The sequence below is a fragment of the Entelurus aequoreus genome, linkage group LG01 (assembly GCF_033978785.1).
Source record: "Entelurus aequoreus isolate RoL-2023_Sb linkage group LG01, RoL_Eaeq_v1.1, whole genome shotgun sequence".
Taxonomy (NCBI): Eukaryota; Metazoa; Chordata; class Actinopteri; order Syngnathiformes; family Syngnathidae; genus Entelurus; species Entelurus aequoreus.
In genome coordinates, this window is record NC_084731.1 from 15,049,836 (window position 1) to 15,076,118 (window position 26,283).

General features: G+C 38.9%; 1 protein-coding gene across 1 annotated transcript in view; it reads right to left on the reverse strand.

Annotated features, from left to right (window-relative positions):
* Positions 1-26,283, reverse strand: part of LOC133661029 (plexin-A1-like) — a 234,172-nt gene that overhangs the window by 92,103 nt on the left and 115,786 nt on the right. The window contains exons 6-7 of the mRNA XM_062064396.1: positions 13,816-13,912; positions 8,936-9,126 (exon numbers count right to left, since the gene is read on the reverse strand). Of these exons, the coding sequence (XP_061920380.1) occupies positions 8,936-9,126; positions 13,816-13,912 (288 nt within the window). The remainder of the gene's footprint in view (positions 1-8,935; positions 9,127-13,815; positions 13,913-26,283) is intronic.

The following is a 26,283-nucleotide window of genomic DNA, read 5'->3' on the forward strand; positions in this document are numbered from 1 at the left end:
AAAAGAGAACTTTCATCTGAAATTCGACAGTCTATTCTTGTTCTTGGAAATGAAGGCTATTCCACAAAATTGTTTGGGTGACCCCAAACTTTTGAACGGTAGTGTATAAGTAACTAAATAGTTACTTTTCACAGTAACACATCATTTTTTGGTGTAAGTAACTGAGTTACTTTTGAAATAAAGTAACCAGTAACTGTAACTAGTTACTGGTTTTCAGTAACTAACCCAAGACTGATGATGGTGTGTGTGTGTTTAATGTTGTCTTTCACATGCCGTCCAAAATTCTCTGGTCCAAATGAAATTAGCAGCTAATCCGCTGGCTAATGGACACAGACCAGCTAGCATTCTGAAGGAAAAAAAAAACCCAACAAAGCAGTCCAAATCAAGCAAGAAGACATAAAAAAAGATGAATCCAATGCTGGGGAGAGAGGGATTTAAACAGATGGATGGTAAGAAGTGGAGTAATATTCAATTTGTGTGGCGGCTGCCTCGCTCTTCTGGAGAACTAAGGGATGAAACGGGGAGACTTCCTTTGTCGCCTGCCGATGTTCTTTAGGCGTTAAATGTCACACTGCCAAATGTCAAAGGTGGCGAGGAGAGGTGAGGCTCAGTGATGAAGAATCCTCCGGTGGTTCACCAGTAAATCTCCTCTTTGTCTGCGCCGAAGGAAAGTTCCTCTTCCTGCTGTTATTGCTTCTCTACTACACCTGCTTTTTGACTGCCACCAACATCTTGCCCCTGGGCCAGGATTTATGCCTCAATATGCACACACACACACACCCCCATCACTGTACCCACACACACACACACACACACACACACACACACGAGCCCTGCCTCTGTGCGCTTGTTTGAAAGAGATAACTGAAGCGGGAGAGAGAGACTAAAGGATTTATCAATGTGCCAGTGCCCCAATTATCCAATAGCTTCATTATGTATTCAGAGGGAGTCGCACAGGAAACATAGTCAGGGAGCGCTCAAATAAGGGAGCAGGAGCGGAATATACGCTATATTGCCAAAAGTATTTGGCCACCCGTCCAAATGATGAGAATCAGGTGTCCTAATCACTTGGCCCGGTGTATAAAACCAAGCACTTAGGCATGGAGACCGTTTCTATAAACATTTGTGAAAGAACGGGCCGCTTTCAGTGATTTCCAGCGTGGAACTGTCATAGGATGCCACCTGTGCAACAAGTCCAGTCCTGAAATTTCCTCGCTCCTAAATATTCCAAAGTCAACTTTATTATAAGAAAAGTGAAGAGTTTGGGAACAACAGCAACTCAGCCACCAAGTGGTAGGCCACGTAAACTGACAGAGAGGGTCAGCATAGTGCAGTGTTTCCCACACATTCATTTATTTGTGGCGGCCCGCCATGAAATAATTACGTCCGCCACAAATAATTTTTTTTTATTTTTTTGTCCTGTCCAGCTTCTCAGGCAAATCATATAGTTGATGTAGATGCCCATATAGGCTGTTCAGATTTACTTTACAAAAGAGAAGTGTAGGATACTTCTCTTGTTGCCTTATTTGTATTTGACCACTACTGTTTTCTGTGTATTTGTTACTGCCTCTGTTTCACTTTATGTTGCTGGTAAATAATATGGTTGTAGTAGTAGGCTAAAGTTAAATTATTTACTTTGCACTAATTAAAAGGGGCAGAGCTTTAAGAGACATTTTAGCTTTTATATTTTATAAGATATATTTTTTGTAAGAACGACAATTAATACATATATTTCAGTGAATAACTTATTGTTCAAATCTGTATATAAATATGTACATAAAGTGTTGTAATTATATTGTAAAATGGATGGATGGATGGACGTTTAAAACAAAACTGTTATTATTAATTAGTAAGTATACATTTTTTTAGCCTTTTTAGAGAAAATCATATCATTGTAGTAAATTATGCAAATTACTCGATGATGTCATGGTGACCACGCCCATAGCCACGCCCCCACCGCCACAGGTATCTTGGCAGTTTATGGGAAACACTGTAGTGCAAATACTTTCTGCACAGTCAGTTGCTACAGAGCTCCAAACTTTCATGTGACCTTCCAATTAGCCCACGTGCAGTACGCAGAGAGCTTCATGGAATGGGTTTCCATGGCCGAGCAGCTGCATCTAAGCCACGCACCACCGAGTCCAATGCAAAGCGTGGGATGCAGTGGTGTAAAGCACGTCGCCACTGGACTCTAGGGCAGTGGCGACGCCTTCTCTGGACTGATGAGTCACGCTTTTCCATCTGGCAATCTGATGGACCAGTCTGGGTTTGGAGGTTGCCAGGAGAACGCTCAAGGACACAACGGACGTGACTAGGTAGGTAGAAGCTGGGGTTCGAACCAGGAACCCTAAGATTTCTGGCACGGCCACTCTCCCAACCGCACCACGCCGTCCTATAACCCTAACCCTAACGACATATTCACCATTACTAACCCTAACCCTAACCAAATAACTCTAAATTAGGTGTTTGTTACTTAGAATATGTTCCCCTAGTGTCCAAATAACTGTAAATTAAGTCTTTGTTACTTAGAATATGTTCCCCTAGTGTCCAAATAACTTTAAATGAAGTCTTTGTTACTTAGAATATGTTCCCCTAGTGTCCAAATAACTTTAAATGAAGTCTTTGTTACTTAGAATATGTTCCCCTAGTGTCCAAATAACTGTAAATTAAGTCTTTGTTACTCGGAATATGTTCCCCTAGTGTCCAAATAACTCTAAATTAAGTCTTTGTTACTTAGAATATGTTCCCCTAGTGTCCAAATAACTGTAAATTAAGTCTGTTACTTAGAATATGTTCCCCTAGTGTCCAAATAACTGTAAATTAAGTCTTTGTTACTTAGAATATGTTCCCCTAGTGTCCAAATAACTGTAAATTAAGTCTTTGTTACTCGGAATATGTTCCCCTAGTGTCCAAATAACTCTAAATTAAGTCTTTGTTACTTAGAATATGTTCCCCTAGTGTCCAAATAACTGTAAATTAAGTCTTTGTTACTCGGAATATGTTCCCCTAGTGTCCAAATAACTGTAAATTAAGTCTTTGTTACTCGGAATATGTTCCCCTAGTGTCCAAATAACTCTAAATTAAGTCTTTGTTACTCGGAATATGTTCCCCTAGTGTCCAAATAACTGTAAATTAAGTCTTTATTACTCGGAATATGTTCCCCTAGTGTCCAAATAACTGTAAATGAAGTCTTTGTTACTTAGAATATGTTCCCCTAGTGTCCAAATAACTGTAAATTAAGTCTTTGTTCCTTAGAATATGTTCCCCTAGTGTCTAAATAACTGTAAATTAATTATGTGTTACATAGAATATGTTCCCCATAGTAAAGTGTTACCAGAAGTCTACTTGCAAAGGGTAAAGACCAGGGGGCTCCCACTAATTCAACGTTATGCTGAGTTTCTTCATGCACTTATTTGCTCATTTATCTGCCGGTCCGTGAAAATAATGCCTACATTAAACCAGTTCCTGGTGCAAAAAAGGTTTTTTGGGGACCCCTGCTCTACAATACCAGTCCCTGAGGTGAGCTGTGGGGCCAGTGACCGGGGTCACAGTTGGACATAGACCACCTCCACGGTTATGGATGGCAACAGATGGGTGCGCCGTAGTGTTTCCACGCCTCGGCCCACCCACCCTGTCAACAAACACTCTCAGCACTCACGGTGCGACACAATCAACACACTTTGTTTGTGTCTCACACAGACAGCCATACCCCGGTGTAGTCATCACCTCTAATCACATCAGTGTGTTCCTCCTGGCCAGCCCATCTGTGTTGTGCTCGCAGTCATGGTAATGTGTCCAAGATGGCTACCCTCCAAACCCCGCCGAGGCCAAACAACGATGCAGAGAGTTCAACTTTTTTTTTGCTGCGTCCAAAGGATCACCTTTGGTGTTTCCTGTCAAGCAGGAAGTGATGGCTTTGAGCTCTTTGACGTCTCTATCACCAGGTACATAGTACATAGCCCCCGTGACCAGCCCCACACAAAAAGCTGACATGTTTGTTATTTGGAAGCCGGAGTTGCTGGGAAACAAACACAGCGAGAGTATTTGTTTGACTTAGCAGCCTGGACTCTCACAATATTATGTTAGATCCACTATGGACTGGACTCTCACACTATTATGTTAGATCCACTATGGACTGGACTCTCACAATATTATGTTAGATCCACTATGGACTGGACTCTCACACTATTATGTTAGATCCACTATGGACTGGACTCTCACACTATTATGTTAGATCCACTATGGACTGGACTCTCACACTATTATGTTAGATCCACTATGGACTGGACTCTCACACTATTATGTTAGATCCACTATGGACTGGACTCTCACACTATTATGTTAGATCCACTATGGACTGGACTCTCTCACTATTATGTTAGATCCACTATGGAATGGACTCTCACTATTATGTTAGATCCACTATGGACTGGACTCTCACTATTATGTTAGATCCACTATGGACTGGACTCTCACACTATTATGTTAGATCCACTATGGACTGGACTCTCACACTATTATGTTAGATCCACTATGGACTGGACTCTCACACTATTATGTTAGATCCACTATGGACTGGACTCTCACAATATTATGTTAGATCCACTATGGAATGGACTCTCACTATTATGTTAGATCCACTATGGACTGGACTCTCACTATTATGTTAGATCCACTACGGACTGGACTCTCCCTATTATTTTAGATCCACTATGGACTGGACTCTCACACTATTGTGTTAGATCCACTATGGACTGGACTCTCACTATTATGTTAGATCCACTATGGAATGGACTCTCACTATTATGTTAGATCCACTATGGACTGGACTCTCACTATTATGTTAGATCCACTACGGACTAGACTCTCCCTATTATGTTAGATGCACTATGGACTGGACTCTCACACTATTATGTTAGATCCACTATGGACTGGACTCTCACTATTATGTTAGATCCACTATGGACTGGACTCTCACTATTATGTTAGATCCACTATGGACTGGACTCTCCCTATTATGTTAGATCCACTATGGACTGGACTCTCACAATATTATGTTAGATCCACTATGGACTGGACTCTCACAATATTATGTTAGATCCACTATTGACTGGACTCTTACAATATTATGCTAGATCCACTATGGACTGGACTCTCACAATATTATGTTGGATCCACTATTGACTGGACTCTTACAATATTATGTTAGATCCACTATGGACTGGACTCTCACAGCTTCCATTTTTAATAAAAAAACTTTGTTTTTACCACCGGATGTTAAAAACTGTACTCATTACGGGCAAACCGTAGTTGTTGGCAGGTATGGCAAAGAGACAGATCAAGATTTTAACACACATCATAGGTCGGAAAAAACTAAGAAAAGCATAAAATATTGTTTTAAATATTTTTACAGAGATAAAAAAAGACAGATTTCCGACTATAGACAGAAAAATCCCAGGTCTGAGAACACAATCAACTTCGACTTTGTATCAGTGTTTCTACAAAGACATTTAACTTCAATCACTTCCTGTCGAGGATTCTCAAGTTGGCAGTTCACTACAAAACGTTTGAAAAAGCAATCGAGTGTTTCCTCAAACCGCCGCATTGACGAAATCCGCAATTGCCACAACACATTCATTCAATCATGGTTGTTTTTACAAATGATGACAGATGTGAACAAAAGCATGTATTGTCTTTGTGTGATGATGTAAATGAGGTGTGGTTGTATTGTATATTAAGTATGTGTCCATGAAAGGGCATTTTATGACTTTTTTCTTAATACTTGTGTATGATTTTATTGTCATAATTTTATTGCATGATTTTTGTATCCCTTTAATTTAGGTAGCCAGGGACTGCAGATGGAAATTAGCTATTTAGCTATAATCTGGTACAGAACATATCTGTCTTTGAGCTTAATGTTTCTGTACATTGTCCCTTCAAATAAAGACTAAACTACTAACTATTCACCATCATTCAAATATTACAATTATGATATGTCAAAACAATTGTCAAAATGACACCATCAAGGTAAAATGACGACAAACTTAACCAACGTGAACATGGTAGGTTTAAGCCTCAAATAAAATAGAACAAACACATGTAGAAACACACGTTTTTACAATGGAGTTCAGGGTGCGCATGGTGCATTCAAACAACTGCAAACGCTGCATGGAACTCGAACTAAAAAGATGATGGTCAAGTTGACTTAAGTCTTTGCATTTTAACGTTTTGTTATTTTATCCGTTGAGTGGATAATTCACAATAAAAGAAGGTATCGTGTGTCGATACTGCCTGTCAGCCACAGCAAGAGCAGCTGATTGGAGTGTCAGCAGCCAATCCAGAGGGTGCTTAAAGTCAGCTTTAAACACTGTCGCGTGTGACGTGGGTTACACTCAAACAGCAGTTTATTTCATTAAAAAAATGCAGCTCATTTTTATATTTAACAAACTGATCTTGCGGGCCGGATTAAATCTGTTCGCCGGGCCTGATTTGACACCCCTGTGATACGAGGTCCCCCATGTCTAATCCCTCTTTTTGTTTGTGTTATAGTCCTTCACATTAAAAGTATGATTTTGGCAAGGAAATGGAGTATTGTGTGCGTGTCTTCAGGTGTGAGGTTTCTTTTAGAGTCCTGCCTTTGGTGATGAAGAAGACAGTCGGAACATGTCAGGGAAGAAATGAGGCCTAATATAGTGAAAATATTGTCTACAAGGACATTTGAAAAGTGTATGAAGGAAGATGCAAACAAACAAACCCACTCAAATCTATTTAAGCTCCAGAAAAAGGCAATTAGAATAATACATTATGCCCCATATAGAGCACATACCAATGATCGGTTCATAATGAGTAATTTTCTTAAACGACATGATAGAATCCAATACTGTAGCCTTCAAGCTATGTTTATGGCCTCACAAAGGGCTCTACCTGCAAATATACAGAGTCTGTTTCCACTCAGAGATGGTTCACATGAACTCAGGGGTGTCCTGAAATTCAAACATAATATAGTATATTCCACATTCAAGGCTCAAACGTTAGCGGGGGGTGAAACTGTGGGACAATGTGAGTCTTCTAGCCTAAGAGTGTTCAAACCTTGCGGTAAAAAAATGTGTTGTTGGGAAACTATCAAAAACATGACTAGTTGTTTGGACTATCTTTTTTATTTTTATTTTATTTAATTTTTTTATTTTATTTTTATTTTATTTTTATTTTTTTTGGTTTGTTTTTTGTTTTTGTTTGGACTATCTCAACTGTGGGACACAGGTGCAAAAGAAGGGACATAACACACCAGACAAGGCTATTGACAATGTGTTTTACAGCATGTTATTTTTGTTCTGAAATTGTCATGTATCCATCAAATCTGCTGTTGAAACTAGAACTATATAACCAACATATATAACCAACATATAAGGTGATTTTAAATTAGGGGCGGGATATGGATAAGCATTCTTGCTTTTTTCCCGTTTTTTAACTCTTCCGCTCAACCGACGCACGGAGGGGGGGGGGGGTTTGTGGTAGCGGGGGTGTATAATGTAGACCGGAAGAGTTAGGGCTGCATGGGATTCTGGGTATTGGTTGTGTTGTGTTTATGTTGTGTTACAGTGGGATGTCCTCCAGAAATGTGTTTTTCATTCTTTTTGGTGTGGGTTCACAGTGTGGCGCATATTTGTAACGTAACAGTGTTAAAGTTGTTTTATACGGTACGGCTACCGTCAGTGTAAGCTGTGTGGCTGATGACTAAGTATGCTTTGCTGTCTCCTACGTGTGCAAGTAAAAGCTACATACAACATGTGGCCGGGCTGGCACGCTGTTTGTAAGTAAATGCTATAGAGGACAATTATTGCAGTGCAATTAGGGCACACCCTTAATTTAGTAATTAGAGTGAAAATAGGATTATATTTGCCCTGGGAGTTATCTAGGAGAGGCACTGAAATCCATAAATCTCCTGGTAAAATTGGGGGGGTCGACAAGTATGCAGCTGAGCCGCATCAGAGTGGTCAAAGAGCCGCATGCGGCTCCGGAGCCGCGGGTTGCCGACCCCTGCCCTAGCTCATAACATCTTTCCCCCTAATAGAAAGATTTAAACTCAATAAAGTGTATTTCTTTTTTTAGCTTTAACTTTTCATTTTTCAGCATTGTAACCACATTTGCAAACAACTTTTCTCTTCATAGAATTTTCTTTCAATAAAGAAATCAAGTGCAAAAATGTCAAAGCATCATAACAAACCAATAGCAGCAGAAGTGCACTTTTTGGAGAGCTGTATTATTTTCAGTTTTGTGCCCAAGGGACTGATTTTATTTAACACTATATTATTATTTATACACCTATAGTGATCACAGAGACAGGTTGTTTTTGTGATACTGTATATATTTGTTTTTCTGAAAAATCCCACTTAATATACTTTGGGTAACAACAGTCAATATTTTTTTTATTTTTTTTATTTTTTAGGGGGGTAACAGTCAATATTTATTTATTTATTAGATTTTATTTTTTTCTTATATAATAAAAGTGAGCTTTTGTTATAACCAAATATTGTGTGTTTTTTTTTCCATATACAACAACCTATCTGGACTCGATAAGAGAATCGATAAGGAATCGGTTCGATAAGGGGATTCGATAATAAGCTCGAACTCGATAATTTCTTATCAAACATCATCCCTACAGGGACCTCCCAAATAAATAGAGGAAGCACGTGGGCTGGACTTTTAGAACGTAGTTTGGATCTGTAACTAAGTGTACAGCCCAAAACACATCTCTCCTCAATTGAGCAAAATTGAACTCTGTCTCTGCATGATTCCTTGCTTCTCGTCTGTTTAATAAATGTCATCAGTGTTTGAACCTGACATGTACCTCCTATATTAATACTGTGAACACTGACTGCATGTTATTATGACAGGGCGTGCCATGCTTGTTCCCCTGGAGACATGCGTGCTTTACCTTGGTGATCTTGGGGTGTGCACAGCGGCTGTTCCCCGTGGTGGCGTGCATCCAAGTGCTCTCGGCGGGCGTGCACTCCTGGCGCAGGGAGCACTTCTTCTCTTGTACGCACCAGCCGCACTCGAACCTGGGGTTGGCCTTCAGACACATGCCGCAGCTGTCCCTCAGGGCGTAGCACTTGTACAGGTGAGCTGAGGAGCACAAGCAGAAGCCTTTTCATTGGCGGGGCAGAAAAAAATGCTATTCATTTTTCATTAGTATTTCACAAACGGGTTCAGAGTCACCAAGTAAATGCAATATTCTCCCCCCCCCCGATTGCCCCAGGAATCTCTCTCGCTCGCTCTGCTATTCCATCCCCAAATCCCATCGGTCATGGAGCGGCTTTAAAGCAACCCCGCACCAATTACTCTACGCTAAATGACTCCTTTCTAATTACATTAACATATCAGTATTTTCTCATACGACACCAGATGATTATCGCCGTTGAGAAATAGGTTGGAGGCAGACGGTGAAAAGGGACAGACGGGGAGACAGAATGAAGGACGACTGCACAAAGATTGAAATTAGGGATCCACCCGTTATCAGCCAGGCTTTGAATATGACCAATGTATGATCCTGTAAACTACTTGGTATCGGATCCATACCCAAATGTGTGGTGTCATCCAAAACTAATGTAAAGTATCAAAGAACAGAAGAATAAGTGATTATTACATTTTAACAGAAGTGTATATAGAACATGTTAAAACAGAAAGTAAGCAGATATTAACAGGAAATTAACAAGTAGATTAATAATCAATATTTACAGTTTGTCCTTCATAATGTGTACAAAATAACAAGTGTATAAATGACACAATATGTTACTGCATACGTCAGCAGACTAATTAGGAGTCTTTGTTTGTTTACTTACTACTAAAAGACAAGTTGTCTAGTATGTTCACTATTTTATTTAAGGACTAAACTGCAATAATAAACAAACTTAACGTGTAACGGACTTGGTTTTAGTTGGTAGAAGAATTCCTCTTAGTTTTAGTTGGAGGACTCGGTTTTAGGACCATTAACGGACTTGTTTGTTTACTTACTACTAAAAGACAAGTTGTCTACTATGTTCACTATTTTATTTAAGGACTTAACTGCAATAATAAACAAACTTAACATGTAACAGAGTTGGTTTTAGTTGGTAGACTTGGTTTTAGGACCATTAACGGACGTGCACTCTACCCTCTAAAAGCCGTAGATGTTATGACGTCATTGGGCAGGCAAGCTGTTTATATTGTGGGAAAGCGGACGTGAGAACAGGCTGTCCCCACTCAGGTCCGCATTGAGCTGGAGGGGGCGTGGCCTCCAGCTCCGGCTGAATACCGGGAGTTTGTCGGGAGAACATTTCTGCTGGGAGGTTATCGGGAGAGGCGCTGAATACCGGGAGTCTCCCGCTAAAAACGGGAGGGTTGGCAAGTATGATATATATATATATATATATATATATATATATATATATATATATATATATATATATATATATATATATATATATATATATATATATATATATATATATATATATATATAATAAATCATAGAGCTAAACTACGCCCCCTTGTTGTCTGTGCCGTCTACTCCCCCTTACATAACATTGAGGCTGTAATTGCTGCCAAAGGTGCATCAACTAAGTATTGAGCAAAGACCAAATACTTATGTACATGTGATTTTTTTATTCTTTATTTTTTTTTAGGCTACTGAGTAGGCTTGATAGTAAAGGAGCTGGTGTATCTCTGGGTGAGGTGACTCACTGCACTCAGACACAACTGTCTGTTTACTTACAACAAATACATTGATTATTGATGTTTACTAATCGATTCTATAATCCTCCATGTCGGAATTGCGATGCGTCTAAAAAAATCGATTATTTCCCCACCTCTACTTGGAAGCCTAATAACAGTTTATTACAGACTTATATACAGCTCAGATAAAAACACAACGTTGTGTTGTGACTGACCTTTGGTAGCTAATCACATTACAGTGACATGACCGCTGCTTCGTAGCAATAAAACCCAGCATCATTACTCATGTTACATCTTCATGTTGTCACCTGCAAGCCGTTTTGAAGGTGGCAATAATTCCACTTTACCTCACCGGACCCGCGCTATACGGGCAGTAATAATTATGGCGCCAGCTCTGTAGAGCAGCGATTATATCCAGCAGACATGATCTCATTGTCTCCTTCCACCACTTCAACCCTAAACATTATCACTCTTTGCTTTCGCTGGCACGGAAGGCGTAGAAAATTCACCTTTAAAAATGTACATCCAGTCTTTAATGGGCTTTCAGCTGAGTGCAATGACTGGTTGAACCAGTAGGGGACGCTGTGGTAAGTGAGGGTTGAGCCTTAAGTCAAATAGGGCAAAAAACAAAATATACTGTATACTGTACTAAGAATATTTGAATTTCTGTCAGCCACAATGCAGTCTGAAATGTAGCGTTCTCCTGGCGATCTCCAAACCCAGACTGGTCCATCAGATTTCCAGATGGAAAAGTGTGATTCATCAGTCCAGAGAAGGCGTCTCCACCGCTCTAGAGTCCAGTGGCGACAGGCTTTACACCACTGCATCCCACGCTTTGCATTGGACTTGGTGATGCATGGCTTAGATGCAGCTGCTCGGCCCTGGAAACCCATTCTCTGCGTACTGTACGTGGGCTAATTGGAAGGACACATGAAGTTTGGAGCTCTGTAGCAACTGACTGTGCAGAAAGTATCCGCTGACCCCTCTCTGTCAGTTTACGTGGCATACCACTTTGTGGCTGAGTTGCTGTTGTTCCCAAACTCTTCAATTGTCTTATAATAAAGTTGACTTCGGAATATTTAGGAGCAAGGACATTTCACCACTGGATTTGTTGCACAGGTAGCATCCTATCCTACATACATATATATACATATATACATATATATATATATATATATATATATATATATATATACATATATATATATATATATATATATATATATATATATATATATATATATATATATATATATATATATATATATATATATATATATTAGGGCTGCAACTAACGATTAATTTGATAATCGATTAATCTGTCGATTATTACTTCGATTAATAATCGGATAAAAGAGACAAACTACATTTCTATCCTTTCCAGTATTTTATTGACAAAAAAAATACAGCATACTGGCACCATACTTATTTTGATTATTGTTTCTCAGCTGTTTGTACATGTTGCAGTTTATAAATAAAGGTTTATAAAAAAATAAAAAAATAAATTAAAAATTAAAAAAATAAAATTAAAAAAATAATACAATTAAATTGCCTCTGCGCATGCGCATAGCATAGGTCCAACGAATCGATGACTAAATTAATCGCCAACTATTTTTATAATCAATTTAATCGATTAGTTGTTGCAGCCCTAATATACATATATATATATATATATATATATATATATACATACACTACCGTTCAAAAGTTTGGGGTCACCCAAACAATTTTGTGGAATAGCCTTCATTTCTAAGAACAAGAATAGACTGTCGAGTTTCAGATGAAAGTTCTCTTTTCCTGGCCATTTTGAGCGTTTAATTGACCCCACAAATGTGATGCCCCAGAAACTCAATCTGCTCAAAGGAAGGTCAGTTTTGTAGCTTCTGTAACGAGCTAAACTGTTTTCAGATGTGCGAACATGATCGCACAAGGGTTTTCTAATCATCAATTAGCCTTCTGAGCCAATGAGCAAACACATTGTACCATTAGAACACTGGAGTGATAGTTGCTGGAAAAGGGGCTCTATACACCTATGTAGATATTGCACCAAAAACCAGACATTTGCAGCTAGAATAGTCATTTACCACATTAGCAATGTATAGAGTGTATTTCTTTAAAGTTAAGACTAGTTTAAAGTTATCTTCATTGAAAAGTACAGTGCTTTTCCTTCAAAAATAAGGACATTTCAATGTGACCCCAAACTTTTGAACGGTAGTGTATATATATATATATATATATATATATATATATATATATATATATATATATATATATATATATATATATATATATATATATATATATATATATTAGGGCTGCAACTAACGATTAATTTGATAATCGATTAATCTGTCGATTATTACTTCGATTAATCGATTAATAATCGGATAAAAGAGACAAACTACATTTCTATCCTTTCCAGTATTTTATTGGAAAAAAACAGCATACTGGCACCATACTTATTTTGATTATTGTTTCTCAGCTGTTTGTACATGTTGCAGTTTATAAATAAAGGTTTATTTGAAAAAATAAATAAAAAAAATAAAACAATTTTTTTTGTTTTTTAAAGCCTCTGTGCATGCGCATAGCATAGATCCAACGAATCGATGACTAAATTAATCGGCAACTATTTTTATAATCGATTTGTATAATCAATTTTAATCGATTAGTTGTTGCAGCCCTAATATATATATATATATATATATATATATATATATATATATATATATATATATATATATATATATATATATATATATATATATATATATATATATATATATATATATATATATATATAATCAAAGTTGTATCAATGTCTTGTGCCTGCTGGGTAGTAGGTCCATGACGATGACTTGTGTTTTGTCTGATCCGGCCGTTTTACTGCCGCGTTACAGACACAGGTTTGAAAACATATAAGGTATGTAAATAAACATTTACAAAATATTTCTGTGTGAATAACTACTTTCATAACGTATATATCTGCGGCTTATAGTCCGGTGAGAGGTAATATATGGGGAAAAAAAAATTTTTCTTTTTAAAATTTAGTAGGTGCAGTCCTGACAATACAGTAATAACGATGAATTTGAACCCTCAACTTACCTTTTATGTTGTAGGGGTTGTCGATGTTAAAGTTCCCATTCCAGACCACGGACAAATCCACAGGCAGGTCACTGATGTCGTTCCCCTCGTAGGCATACTGTCAACAACAAGGCGGCAGAGATAAGCGTTGACATTTAGATGGAATTAGGTGCAGCAGTACTATCATCACCAGACACCTCCAATCACTGCAGAATGTGGCACAAATAAAAAGCCAATTGAGTTGAGCTGGCAGTGATGTCCTAACCTGCTCCGCTCGTAAACATGAATGATGAGAGACGGGCGATATTGTGATTTTAACACCGCGCACGCACTCGATGAAGAGATGACTCCCGCTATTTCAGTGATGAATGAAAAGCTTAATATATCTCCCACAATAACGTTCCCATCTAATTTCATTTTTGCATCCTGAACTAATAAGAGATGAAATGTAATTGACTCTTTTGGCGGCGTAATCACTTTTATGGAATCACTTTAAATGAGACAAGAACGATTCCAAAGCGGCGATGCGATGGCAAGGCATTAACGGCGGGAAACACACTAATCTGTGTAATGACACCCTGAAATGATTGAGGCTGAATGCAACATGAAATAGATCACCTACCATCAATTCTGGACTTTAAGCCAATACCTTTTTCCTACGCTATGATCTGTGCGGCTTATAAAACGGTGTGGCGTCCATAGTGGATCTAACATAATATTGTGAGAGTCCAGTCCATAGTGGATCTAACATAATAGTGAGAGTCCAGTCCATAGTGGATCTAACATAATAGTGTGAGAGTCCAGTCCATAGTGGATCTAACAAAATAGTGTGAGAGTCCAGTCCATAGTGGATCTAACATAATAGTGTGAGAGTCCAGTCCATAGTGGATCTAACATAATAGTGTGAGAGTCCAGTCCATAGTGGATCTAACATAATAGTGTGAGAGTCCAGTCCATAGTGGATCTAACATAATAGTGTGAGAGTCCAGTCCATAGTGGATCTAACATAATAGTGTGAGAGTCCAGTCCATAGTGGATCTAACATAATAGTGTGAGAGTCCAGTCCATAGTGGATCTAACATAATAGTGTGAGAGTCCAGTCCATAGTGGATCTAGCATAATAGTGAGAGTCCAGTCCATAGTGGATCTAGCGTAATAGTGAGAGTCCAGTCCATAGTGGATCTAACATAATAGTGAGAGTCCAGTCCATATTGGATTTAACATAATAGTGTGAAAGTCCAGTCCATAGTGGATCTAACATAATAGTGTGAGAGTCCAGTCCATAGTGGATCTAGCATAATAGTGAGAGTCCAGTCCATAGTGGATCTAACATAATAGTGTGAGAGTCCAGTCCGTAGTGGATCTAACATAATAGTGAGAGTCCAGTCCATAGTGGATCTAACATAATAGTGTGAGAGTCCAGTCCATAGTGGATCTAACATAATAGTGTGAGAGTCCAGTCCATAGTGGATCTAACATTATAGTGAGAGTCCAGTCCATATTGGATTTAACATAATAGTGTGAGAGTCCAGTCCATAGTGGATCTCACATAATAGTGTGAGAGCCCAGTCCATAGTGAATCTAACATAATAGTGAGAGTCCAGTCCATAGTGGATCTAACATAATAGTGTGAGAGTCCAGTCCATAGTGGATCTAACATAATAGTGTGAGAGTCCAGTCCATAGTGGATCTAACATTATAGTGAGAGTCCAGTCCATATTGGATTTAACATAATAGTGTGAGAGTCCAGTCCATAGTGGATCTAGCATAATAGTGAGAGTCCAGTCCATAGTGGATTTAACATAATAGTGAGAGTCCAGTCCATATTGGATTTAACATAATAGTGTGAGAGTCCAGTCCATAGTGGATCTAGCATAATAGTGAGAGTCCAGTCCATAGTGGATCTAACATAATAGTGAGAGTCCAGTCCATAGTGGATCTAACATAATAGTGTGAGAGTCCAGTCCAGAGTGGATCTAACATTATAGTGAGAGTCCAGTCCATAGTGGATCTCACATAATAGTGTGAGAGTCCAGTCCATAGTGGATCTAGCATAATAGTGAGAGTCCAGTCCATAGTGGATCTAACATAATAGTGAGAGTCCAGTCCATAGTGGATCTAACATAATAGTGTGAGAGTCCAGTCCATAGTGGATCTAATATTATAGTGAGAGTCCAGTCCATATTGGATTTAACATAATAGTGTGAGAGTCCAGTCCATAGTGGATCTAGCATAGTATTGTGAGAGTCCAGTCCATAGTGGATCTAACATTATAGTGAGAGTCCAGTCCATATTGGATTTAACATAATAGTGTGAGAGTCCAGTCCATAGTGGATCTCACATAATAGTGTGAGAGTCCAGTCCATAGTGGATCTAACATAATAGTGTGAGAGTCCAGTCCATAGTGGATCTAGCATAATAGTGAGAGTCCAGTCCATAGTGGATCTAACATAATAGTGTGAGAGTCCAGTCCATAGTGGATCTAACATAATAGTGTGAGAGTCCAGTCCATAGTGGATCTAGCATAATAGTGAGAGTCCAGTCCATAATGGATCCAACATAATAGTGAGAGTCCAGTCCATAGTGGATCTAACATAATAGTTAGAGTCCAGTCCATAGTGGATCCAACATAATAGTGAGAGTCCAGTCCATAGTGGATCTAACATAATAGTTAGAGTCCAGTCCATAGTGGATCTAACATAATAGTGAGAGTCCAGTCCAAGTATGTGCTCCAATCACTCTATCACAAAATAATAAGAGTTGTAGAAATGATTGTAAACTCAAGACAGCCATGACATCATGTTCTTTTATAAGTGTATGTACACTTTTGACCACGACTGTACTTGATAGCGAGTCCTGCAAACATGGTGAGCCATGACTGCGGACACAGTCCATGGTAACCTCCTGACCCGGTCAGTCAGAGGCTATCCTCTCACTCTCACTCCCGGTGTGATGGTCACTACCTCCGACGGCCCCAGGATGAGAGATAGTAGGACTATTATGTACTACTGTAGCGGCGATAAAGCCCTATGTGAAAGCCTGGGGGCTCCGGCACAACACAGGCCTATTCTAACCACGACTTGATATCAACCACTCCGGCGTGATACTGATTTATCAGCAACAATAGTGAATTGGGATGATTTGAGCATGGGAAAGGGCCCTCAAGTACAAGAAATGTGTGGGGAAAAGATAAGAAAATGAGAGTGAGGACAGAGCAATGTCACAATGTGCGAGTGGCTGATTAATTCATTCTTCACATTTTGCGATTGGATGATTTACACCGAGCGAGCTCTTAAGGCACAGCGATATTCAAATGAGCGAGAACGTCTCCGTGCACCTCGTGGGAGCCCGGAGTCTGCTACGGAAATTTCATTCAAAGCTTTTTACCGCTGACAATATTTTCGGCGCTGTACGGTTTTACACACAGGGATCCATGGGAAATGATTTCCATAATACCTTTGGAAGAGGTATGTTTTGGTATGGATCCAGGTTGGTATTTTCCTGGGAGTTACACCGTGGTGTGCAACTTTTCCTGGCGAAGTAGCATCAATGGAAACTATGCAAAACATGCTGGAAGATACGCTGATAAACAATAACAAATGAGCATGGGTCGAAGCACAGGTGTCAAACTCAAAGCTCGGGGGCCGGATGTGAGCCGCCACTTCATTTTATCTGGCCTCTGAAAGGCTGGAAATAAGGTGGCAATCTTATCATCTGCACAGAAACATATTTCCTAGGGGTGCAACGGTACACAAAAATTTCGGTTCGGTACGTACCTCGGTTTAGAGGTCACGGTTCGGTTCATTTTCGGTACAGTAAGAAAACAACAAAATATAAATTTTTGGGTTATTTATTTATCTTCGACCAAAAATATTTTTCTTAGTGGAATATTTGATGTGAAGTAATGGGAACCTTGGAAAGGTCAATAATTAACAATAACATTGATTTTGATTCAATATTATGTTTTGAGCAATGACAGTTTGAAAGAAAAAAAAAACAGCTTTGTTTTATAAGTCAACATTGCAACTTTTTCTAAATTACATTTAACCTTTAAGCTTTTTTATTCCACTCTTGTTATGTTTTTGTTTATTTTAATAGTATTTTTAGAATGTGCCGTGGGCCTTTAAAACATTAGCTGTGGGCTGCAAATGGCCTCCGGGGCACACTTTTGACACCCCTGCTATAGATAATAAAAAATTAAATGTGATAAATCTATGGATAAAAAGCAGAGCCTGGCGACGCATGCGCGTTTATCATAACTCTCTCGCTCTCTCTGTCTCTGCCTCTCCCTCACCAATGCTGCTGCGCGCACAATTTGTTTTGTTTTTAACCCCTTCTTAACCCTGAACGTACATTAAAAATACATGCGACCCTAACTCAAAATGCCGGACATTTGAGGCATTTAAGAAACTTCGCCCTGACAGCTCCGCAAAAGAGGACGTATGGTCAGTCTATCCTAGCCCGTTAGCTGCTAGCATGGCGTGTGTTGGGCCTCGGTGTGCATTGTTTACACAACGTGCGTTACGCTACTTAATATGTCCGTGTGGAAACTCGTTCGGTACACCTCCGAACCGAACCGGAACCCCCGTACCGAAACGGTTCAATACAAATACACGTACCGTTACACCCCTAGTATTTACCATTTCATATCTTCTAAACAAGTCAATACTCCAAACATTTTCTTTTTGGTTATCTAAATGAATTCTTAAATATCTTCTTGTCACCTTGAACTACGATTTAAAGGGGAACTGCACTTTTTTTTTTTTAAATGTTGCCTATCGTTCTCAATCATTATAAAACACAAGAACACACCTTTTTTATTTATCTATTTCCAAGATGATAAAAAAAAAATGCAGCTAATGGGAGTCCCCATTGTAGCCTTTAAGGCCTCTAAATCAACTCCATCAACGTTTTATATACACACTGCAAGTATATATATATATATATATATATATATACAATGTAGTAACAGACACCTTCATAACAATATGTGATATGTACAATATATACACCGCAAGTATATATATAATGTAGTAACAGACACCTTCATAACAATATGTAATATGTACAATATATACACTGCAAGTATATATATATATATATATATATATATATATATATATATATATATATATATATATATATATATATATATATACATATATATATATATATATATATATATATATATATATATATACATATATATATATATATATATATATATATATATATATATATATATATATATATATATATATATATATATATATATATATATATATATATAAAATGTAGGTACAGACACCTTCATAACAATGTGTAATATGTACACTATACACACTGCAAGTATATATATAATGTAGTAACAGACACCTTCATAACAATATGTAATATGTACATTATACACACTGCAAGTATATATATAATGTAGTAACAGACACCTTCATAACAATATGTGATATGTACAATATATCCGACTTCTGGCAACAAATGTGTGTTCCTACTTCCAGAAACAAGGCCTGTCTTCTATTCATGGCAGACTTGGTAACAAACAACAAAGACGACCATCTTTAGACAAATGAGGATTCACAACCTTATCTTTTTGAAGCTGAATATACAGAGGATGAACTACTGCTTCTAGAAGTGAGGGCAAATGAAGGGTGAGATGTTGGAGTGAAGTGACAGTCACTTCACATGTGGAATTTGAAGCTATGCTGTTTTGACAAAAATGACGTGCTTACCCAAATAAACTGGAAAAAATATTCCTAGCCATCTGGACCAAACAGACAACTTACTGGCCACAATGCCTTGCAACAGAAATACGAAACATGCTGTAGTATGGAAAGGGGAAGAGATATGATGGAAGAAAGCGAGACATGGTAGAAGATAGAAGAGCAGTGGGCTGGAGGAAGGGTGAAAGGATAATACAAGACATGGTAGAAGATGGAAGAGCAGTGGGCTGGAGGAAGGGTGAAAGGATAATACAAGACATGGTAGAAGATGGAGGAGCAGTGGGCTGGAGGAAGGGTGAAAGGATAATACAAGACATGGTAGAAGATGGAAGAGCAGTGGGCTGGAGGAAGGGTGAAAGGATAATACAAGACATGGTAGAAGATGGAGGAGAAGTGGGCTGGAGGAAGGGTGAAAGGATAATACAAGACATGGTAGTAGATGGAAGAGCAGTGGGCTGGAGGAAGGGTGAAAGGATAATACAAGACATGGTAGAAGATGGAAGAGCAGTGGGCTGGAGGAAGGGTGAAAGGATAATACAAGACATGGTAGTAGATGGAAGAGCAGTGGGCTGGAGGAAGGGTGAAAGGATAATACAAGACATGGTAGAAGACGGAGGAGCAGTGGGCTGGAGGAAGGGTGAAAGGATAATACAAGACATGGTAGAAGATGGAAGAGCAGTGGGTTGGAGGAAGGGTGAAAGGATAATACAAGACATGGTAGAAGATGGAAGAGCAGTGGGCTGGAGGAAGGGTGAAAGGATAATACAAGACATGGTAGAAGACGGAGGAGCAGTGGGCTGGAGGAAGGGTGAAAGGATAATACAAGACATGGTAGAAGATGGAGGAGCAGTGGGCTGGAGGAAGGGTGAAAGGATAATACAAGACATGGTAGAAGATGGAGGAGAAGTGGGCTGGAGGAAGGGTGAAAGGATAATACAAGACATGGTAGAAGATGGAGGAGCAGTGGGCTGGAGGAAGGGTGAAAGGATAATACAAGACATGGTAGAAGATGGAAGAGCAGTGGGCTGGAGGAAGGGTGAAAGGATAATACAAGACATGGTAGAAGATGGAAGAGCAGTGGGCTGGAAGAAGGGTGAAAGGATAATACAAGACATGGTAGAAGATGGAAGAGCAGTGGGCTGGAGGAAGGGTGAAAGGATAATACAAGACATGGTAGAAGATGGAGGAGCAGTGGGCTGGAGGAAGGGTGAAAGGATAATACAAGACATGGTAGAAGATGGAGGAGCAGTGGGCTGGAGGAAGGGTGAAAGGATAATACAAGACATGGTAGAAGATGGAGGAGCAGTGGGCTGGAGGAAGGGTGAAAGGATAATACAAGACATGGTAGAAGATGGAGGAGCAGTGGGCTGGAGGAAGGGTGAAAGGATAATACAAGAGCAAGGTGAAGGAGAAATGGCCGAGGGAAAGATGGATAGAGAGAGGTTATTGTTCTGTGGACACCATTTATTTACATCTGGAATAAAAAGCTATAAACGGCTGAGCTGGTGGGCTCCAAAGTGGAATTGGCATTTTCAATTTGTTCCCTGACATGTCTGTCTGCTTGCTCCTTCCACACACTCCTCCTTCCACACACCTTTTCCTCTCATTATGTGTTTCTTTACAACACTTCCTCCTGCCCTGCCTCCATCCCACAGAAGTCCACTAGTGACATGACTTCATGACTTTGAATATGCATTTGGCCAAAGGGTTTCCGGCATAAATGGGCAACACGGTGGTACTGGGGTTAGTGCATGTGCCTCACAATACGAAGGTCCTGAGTTCGATCCTGGGCTCGGGATCTTTCTGTGTGGAGTTTGCATGTTCTCCCCGTGACTGCGTGGGTTCCCTCCGGGGACTCCGGTTTCCTCCCGCCTCCAAAGACATGCACCTGGGGATAGGCCCCACCCACCTCCAAAGACATGCACCTGGGGATAGGCCCCTCCCACCTCCAAAGACATGCACCTGGGGATAGGCCCCTCCCACCTCCAAAGACATGCACCTGGAGATAGGCACCTCCCAACTCCAAAGACATGCACCTGGGGATAGGCCCCTCCCACCTCCAAAGACATGCACCTGGGGATAGGCCCCACCCACCTCCAAAGAAATGCACCTGGGGATAGGCCCCTCCCACCTCCAAAGACATGCACCTGGGGATAGGCACCTCCCAACTCCAAAGACATGCACCTGGGGATAGGCCCCTCCCACCTCCAAAGACATGCACCTGGGGATAGGCCCCTCCCACCTCCAAAGACATGCACCTGGGGATAGGCCCCTTCCGCCTATTTACAGATAAACACTGACATTTAATTTTTTTTTAATGGATAAACACTGGTATTTAATATGTATATATTATTATTTACAGATAAACACTCACATTTATTATTTATATATTATTTACAGATAAACACTGATATTTATTAGTTATATATTATTTACAGATAAACACTCACATTTATTATTTATATATTGTTATTTACAGATAAACACTGACATTTATTATTTATATATTATTTACAGATAAAACCTGACATTTATTATTGATATATTATTTACAGATAAACGCTCACATTTATTATTTATATATTATTTACAGATAAACACTGACAATTATTAGTTATATATTATTTACAGATAAACACTGACATTTATTATTTATATATTGTTATTTACAGATAAACACTGACATTTATTATTTATATATTATTTACAGATAAAACCTGACATTTATTATTTATATATTATTTACAGATAAAACCTGATATTTATTATTTATGTATTATTTACAGATAAAACCTGACATGTATTATTTATATATTATTTACATATAAACACTGAAATGTATTATTTATATATGTTATTTACAGATAAACACTGACATTTATTATTTATATATTGTTATTTACAGATAAACACTGACATGTATTATTTATATATTATTTACATATAAACACTGACATTTATTATTTATATATGTTATTTACAGATAAACACTGACATTTATTATTTATATATTATTTACAGAAAAAACCTGACATTTATATTTATATATTATTTACAGATAAAACCTGCCATTTATTATTTATGTATTATTTACAGATAAAACCTGACATTTAATATTTATATATTATTTACATACAAACACTGGCATTTATTATTTATATATTGTTAATTACAGATAAACACTGACATTTATTATTTATATATTATTTACAGATAAACACTGACATTTATTATTTATATATTATTTACAGATAAAACCTGACATTTATTATTCATATATTATTTAAAGATAAAACCTGACATTTATTATTTATATATTATTTACATATAAACACTGACATTTATTATTTATATATGTTATTTACAGATAAACACTGACATTTATTATTTATATATTGTTTACAGATAAAACCTGACATTTATTATTTATATATTATTTACATATAAACACTGACATTTATTATTTATATATGTTATTTACAGATAAACACTGACATTTATTATTTATATATTATTTACATATAAACACTGACATTTATTATTGATGTATTATTTACAGATAAACACTGACATTTATTATTTATATATTATTTACAGATAAACACTGACATTTATTATTTAAATATTATTTACATATAAACCCTGACATTTATTATTGATATATTATTTACAGATAAACACTGACATTTATTATTTATATACTATTTACAGATAAACACTGACATTTATTATTTATATATTATTTACATATAAACACTGACATTTATTATTTATATATTATTTACAGATAAACACTGACATTTATTATTTATATATTATTTACAGATAAACACTGACATTTATTATGTACATGGACTTGTTTCTTCAGCATTGTCCACACGTTTAAGTCAGGACTTTGGGAAGGCCATTCTAAAACCTTCATTCTAGCCTGATTTAGCCATTCCTTTACCACTTTTGAGGTGTGTTTGGGGTCATTGTCCTGTTGGAACACCCAACTGCGCCCAACACCCAACCTCCGGGCTGATGATTTTAGCTTGTCCTGAAGAATTTGGAGGTAATCCTCCTTTTTTCATTGTCCCATTTACCCTCTGTAAAGCACCAGTTCCATTGGCAGCAAAACAGGCCCAGAGCATAATACCACCACCACCATGCTTGACGGTAGGAATGGTGTTCCAGGGATTAAAGGCCTCACCTTTTCTCCTCCACAAATATTGCTGGGTATTGTGGCCAAAAGAGCTCAATTTTTGTTTCATCTGACCACAGAACTTTCCTCCAGAAGGTCTTATCTTTGTCCATGTGATGTCATGGACAAATTCATAAAAGAACCAAACTTCTGTGGTACGTGCGCTCCATCTAGTGGTACACCAAAGAATGAAAGTACAATGTTTTATTTTCTTAAATTCAAACTGTGTGTGATGTTACAGTAGCCAACAACATTAAATATGTTTATTAAACAAAACCTCTGCCTTGTTTTTAGTGAATACCTAAGCCTACTACGCTACTGTATTTTAATGTTGGTCATTATGGTGATTTTGTCTGGGGTGGTACTTGGTAAAGGAAGGTTTGCGTGCCAATACAGAGGAGGGACGGGGCAGGTAGATGGATGGTAGGCGGAGCCAGGTAAGAAGTAACACTGTGAGGGTCACAGCCTGATAATTAGTCATGCCCAAGGTGTGTGTGTGCTCGCTAAAAATACCACACCTGCCCAGGGCAAAGCTAATACCCGAGATAGAAGTGATTAGTATGGCTCTCTCGGCTCAAGGTGAGAAGGGAAAACAAACAACCACTCACAGGGTGTGTACGCGCCACATACAGGGTGTGTACGTGCCACATACAGGGTGTGTACGTGCCACATACAGGGTGTGTAGGTGCCACATACAGGGTGTGTAGGTGCCACATACAGGGTGTGTAGGTGCCACATACAGGGTGTGTACGTGCCACATACAGGGTGTGTAGGTGCCACATACAGGGTGTGTAGGTGCCACATACAGGGTGTGTACGTGCCACATACAGGGTGTGTACGTGCAACATACAGGGTGTGTACGTGCCACATACAGGGTGTGTACGTGCCACATACAGGGTGTGTACGTGCAACATACAGGGTGTGTACGTGCCACATACAGGGTGCGTACGTGCCACATACAGGGTGTGTAGGTGCCACATAAAGGGTGTGGGATCAGGCTGCGTGGAATCAACTCCGGCTCATAATGGAGGCCTGTACGCTACGTGCTAATCGCTAATGCTAACAGGATTGTAGCCGGGGCCGGAGTTAGTTACCCGGCTTATCTCCTCCGCACACACAAGAGGACCACACACACATTTCATGGATGGAGAGTAAAAAAAAGAGCATAGGGGGACAAAAGTGCTGGCTTAAGGAAAACACTAACGCTGCCACAGTCTATGCATTAAGATGAGCAGGATTTCCACACAATTATTTGCAGAAACATCCATCTTTTAACTTTGGCACCTTTTTTTTCTTCTTCTTGGCTGAAATTAATAACAAGTTGGCATTTTTATTAAGTACTCAGCCCCGACACACTGCATGCACTCAACAAGTGGCTGCACTTCTATATTTCAACACTGTTGTGACTAGTGCTGGGCGATATATGGAATATACTCCATATGTCGCGGGTTTGTCTCTGTGCGATATACAACCCCCGTTTCCATATGAGTTGGGAAATTGTGTTAGATGTAAATATAAACGGAATACAATGATTTGCAAATCATTTTCAACCCATATTCAGTTGAATGCACTACAAAGACAACATATTTGATGTTCAAACTCATAAACTTTATTTTTTTTGTTGCAAATAATAATGAACTTAGAATTTCATGGCTGCAACACGTGCCAAAGTAGTTGGGAAAGGGCATGTTCACCACTGTGTTACATGGCCTTTCCTTTTAACAACACTCAGTAAAGGTTTGGGAACTGAGGAGACACATTTTTGAAGCTTCTCAGGTGGAATTCTTTCCCATTCTTGCTTGATGTACAGCTTAAGTTGTTCAACAGTCCGGGGGTCTCCCTTGTGCTATTTTAGGCTTCATAATGCGCCACACATTTTCAATGGGAGACAGGTCTGGACTACAGGCAGGCCAGTCTAGTACCCGCACTCTTTTACTATGAAGCCACGTTGATGTAGCACGTGGCTTGGCATTGTCTTGCTGAAATAAGCAGGGGCGTCCATGGTAACGTTGCTTGGATGGCAACATATGTTGCTCCAAAACCTGTATGTACCTTTCAGCATTAATGGCGCCTTCACAGATGTGTAAGTTACCCATGTCTTGGGCACTAATACACCCCCATACCATCACACATGCTGGCTTTTACACTTTGCGCCTATAACAATCCGGATGGTTCTTTTCCTCTTTGGTCCGGAGGACACGACGTCCACAGTTTCCTAAAACAATTTGAAATGTGGACTCGTCCGACCACAGAAGACTTTTCCACTTTGTATCAGTCCATCTTAGATGAGCTCAGGCCCAGCGAAGTCGACACAGTTTCTGGGTGTTGTTGATAAACGGTTTTCGCCTTGCATAGGAGAGTTTTAACTTGCACTTACAGATGTAGCGACCAACTGTAGTTACTGACAGTGGGTTTCTGAAGTGTTCCTGAGCCCATGTGGTGATATCCTTTACACACCGATGTCGCTTGTTGATGCAGTACAGCCTGAGGGATGGAAGGTCACGGGCTTTGCTGCTTACTTGCAGTGATTTCTCCAGATTCTCTGAACCCTTTGATGATATTACGGAGCGT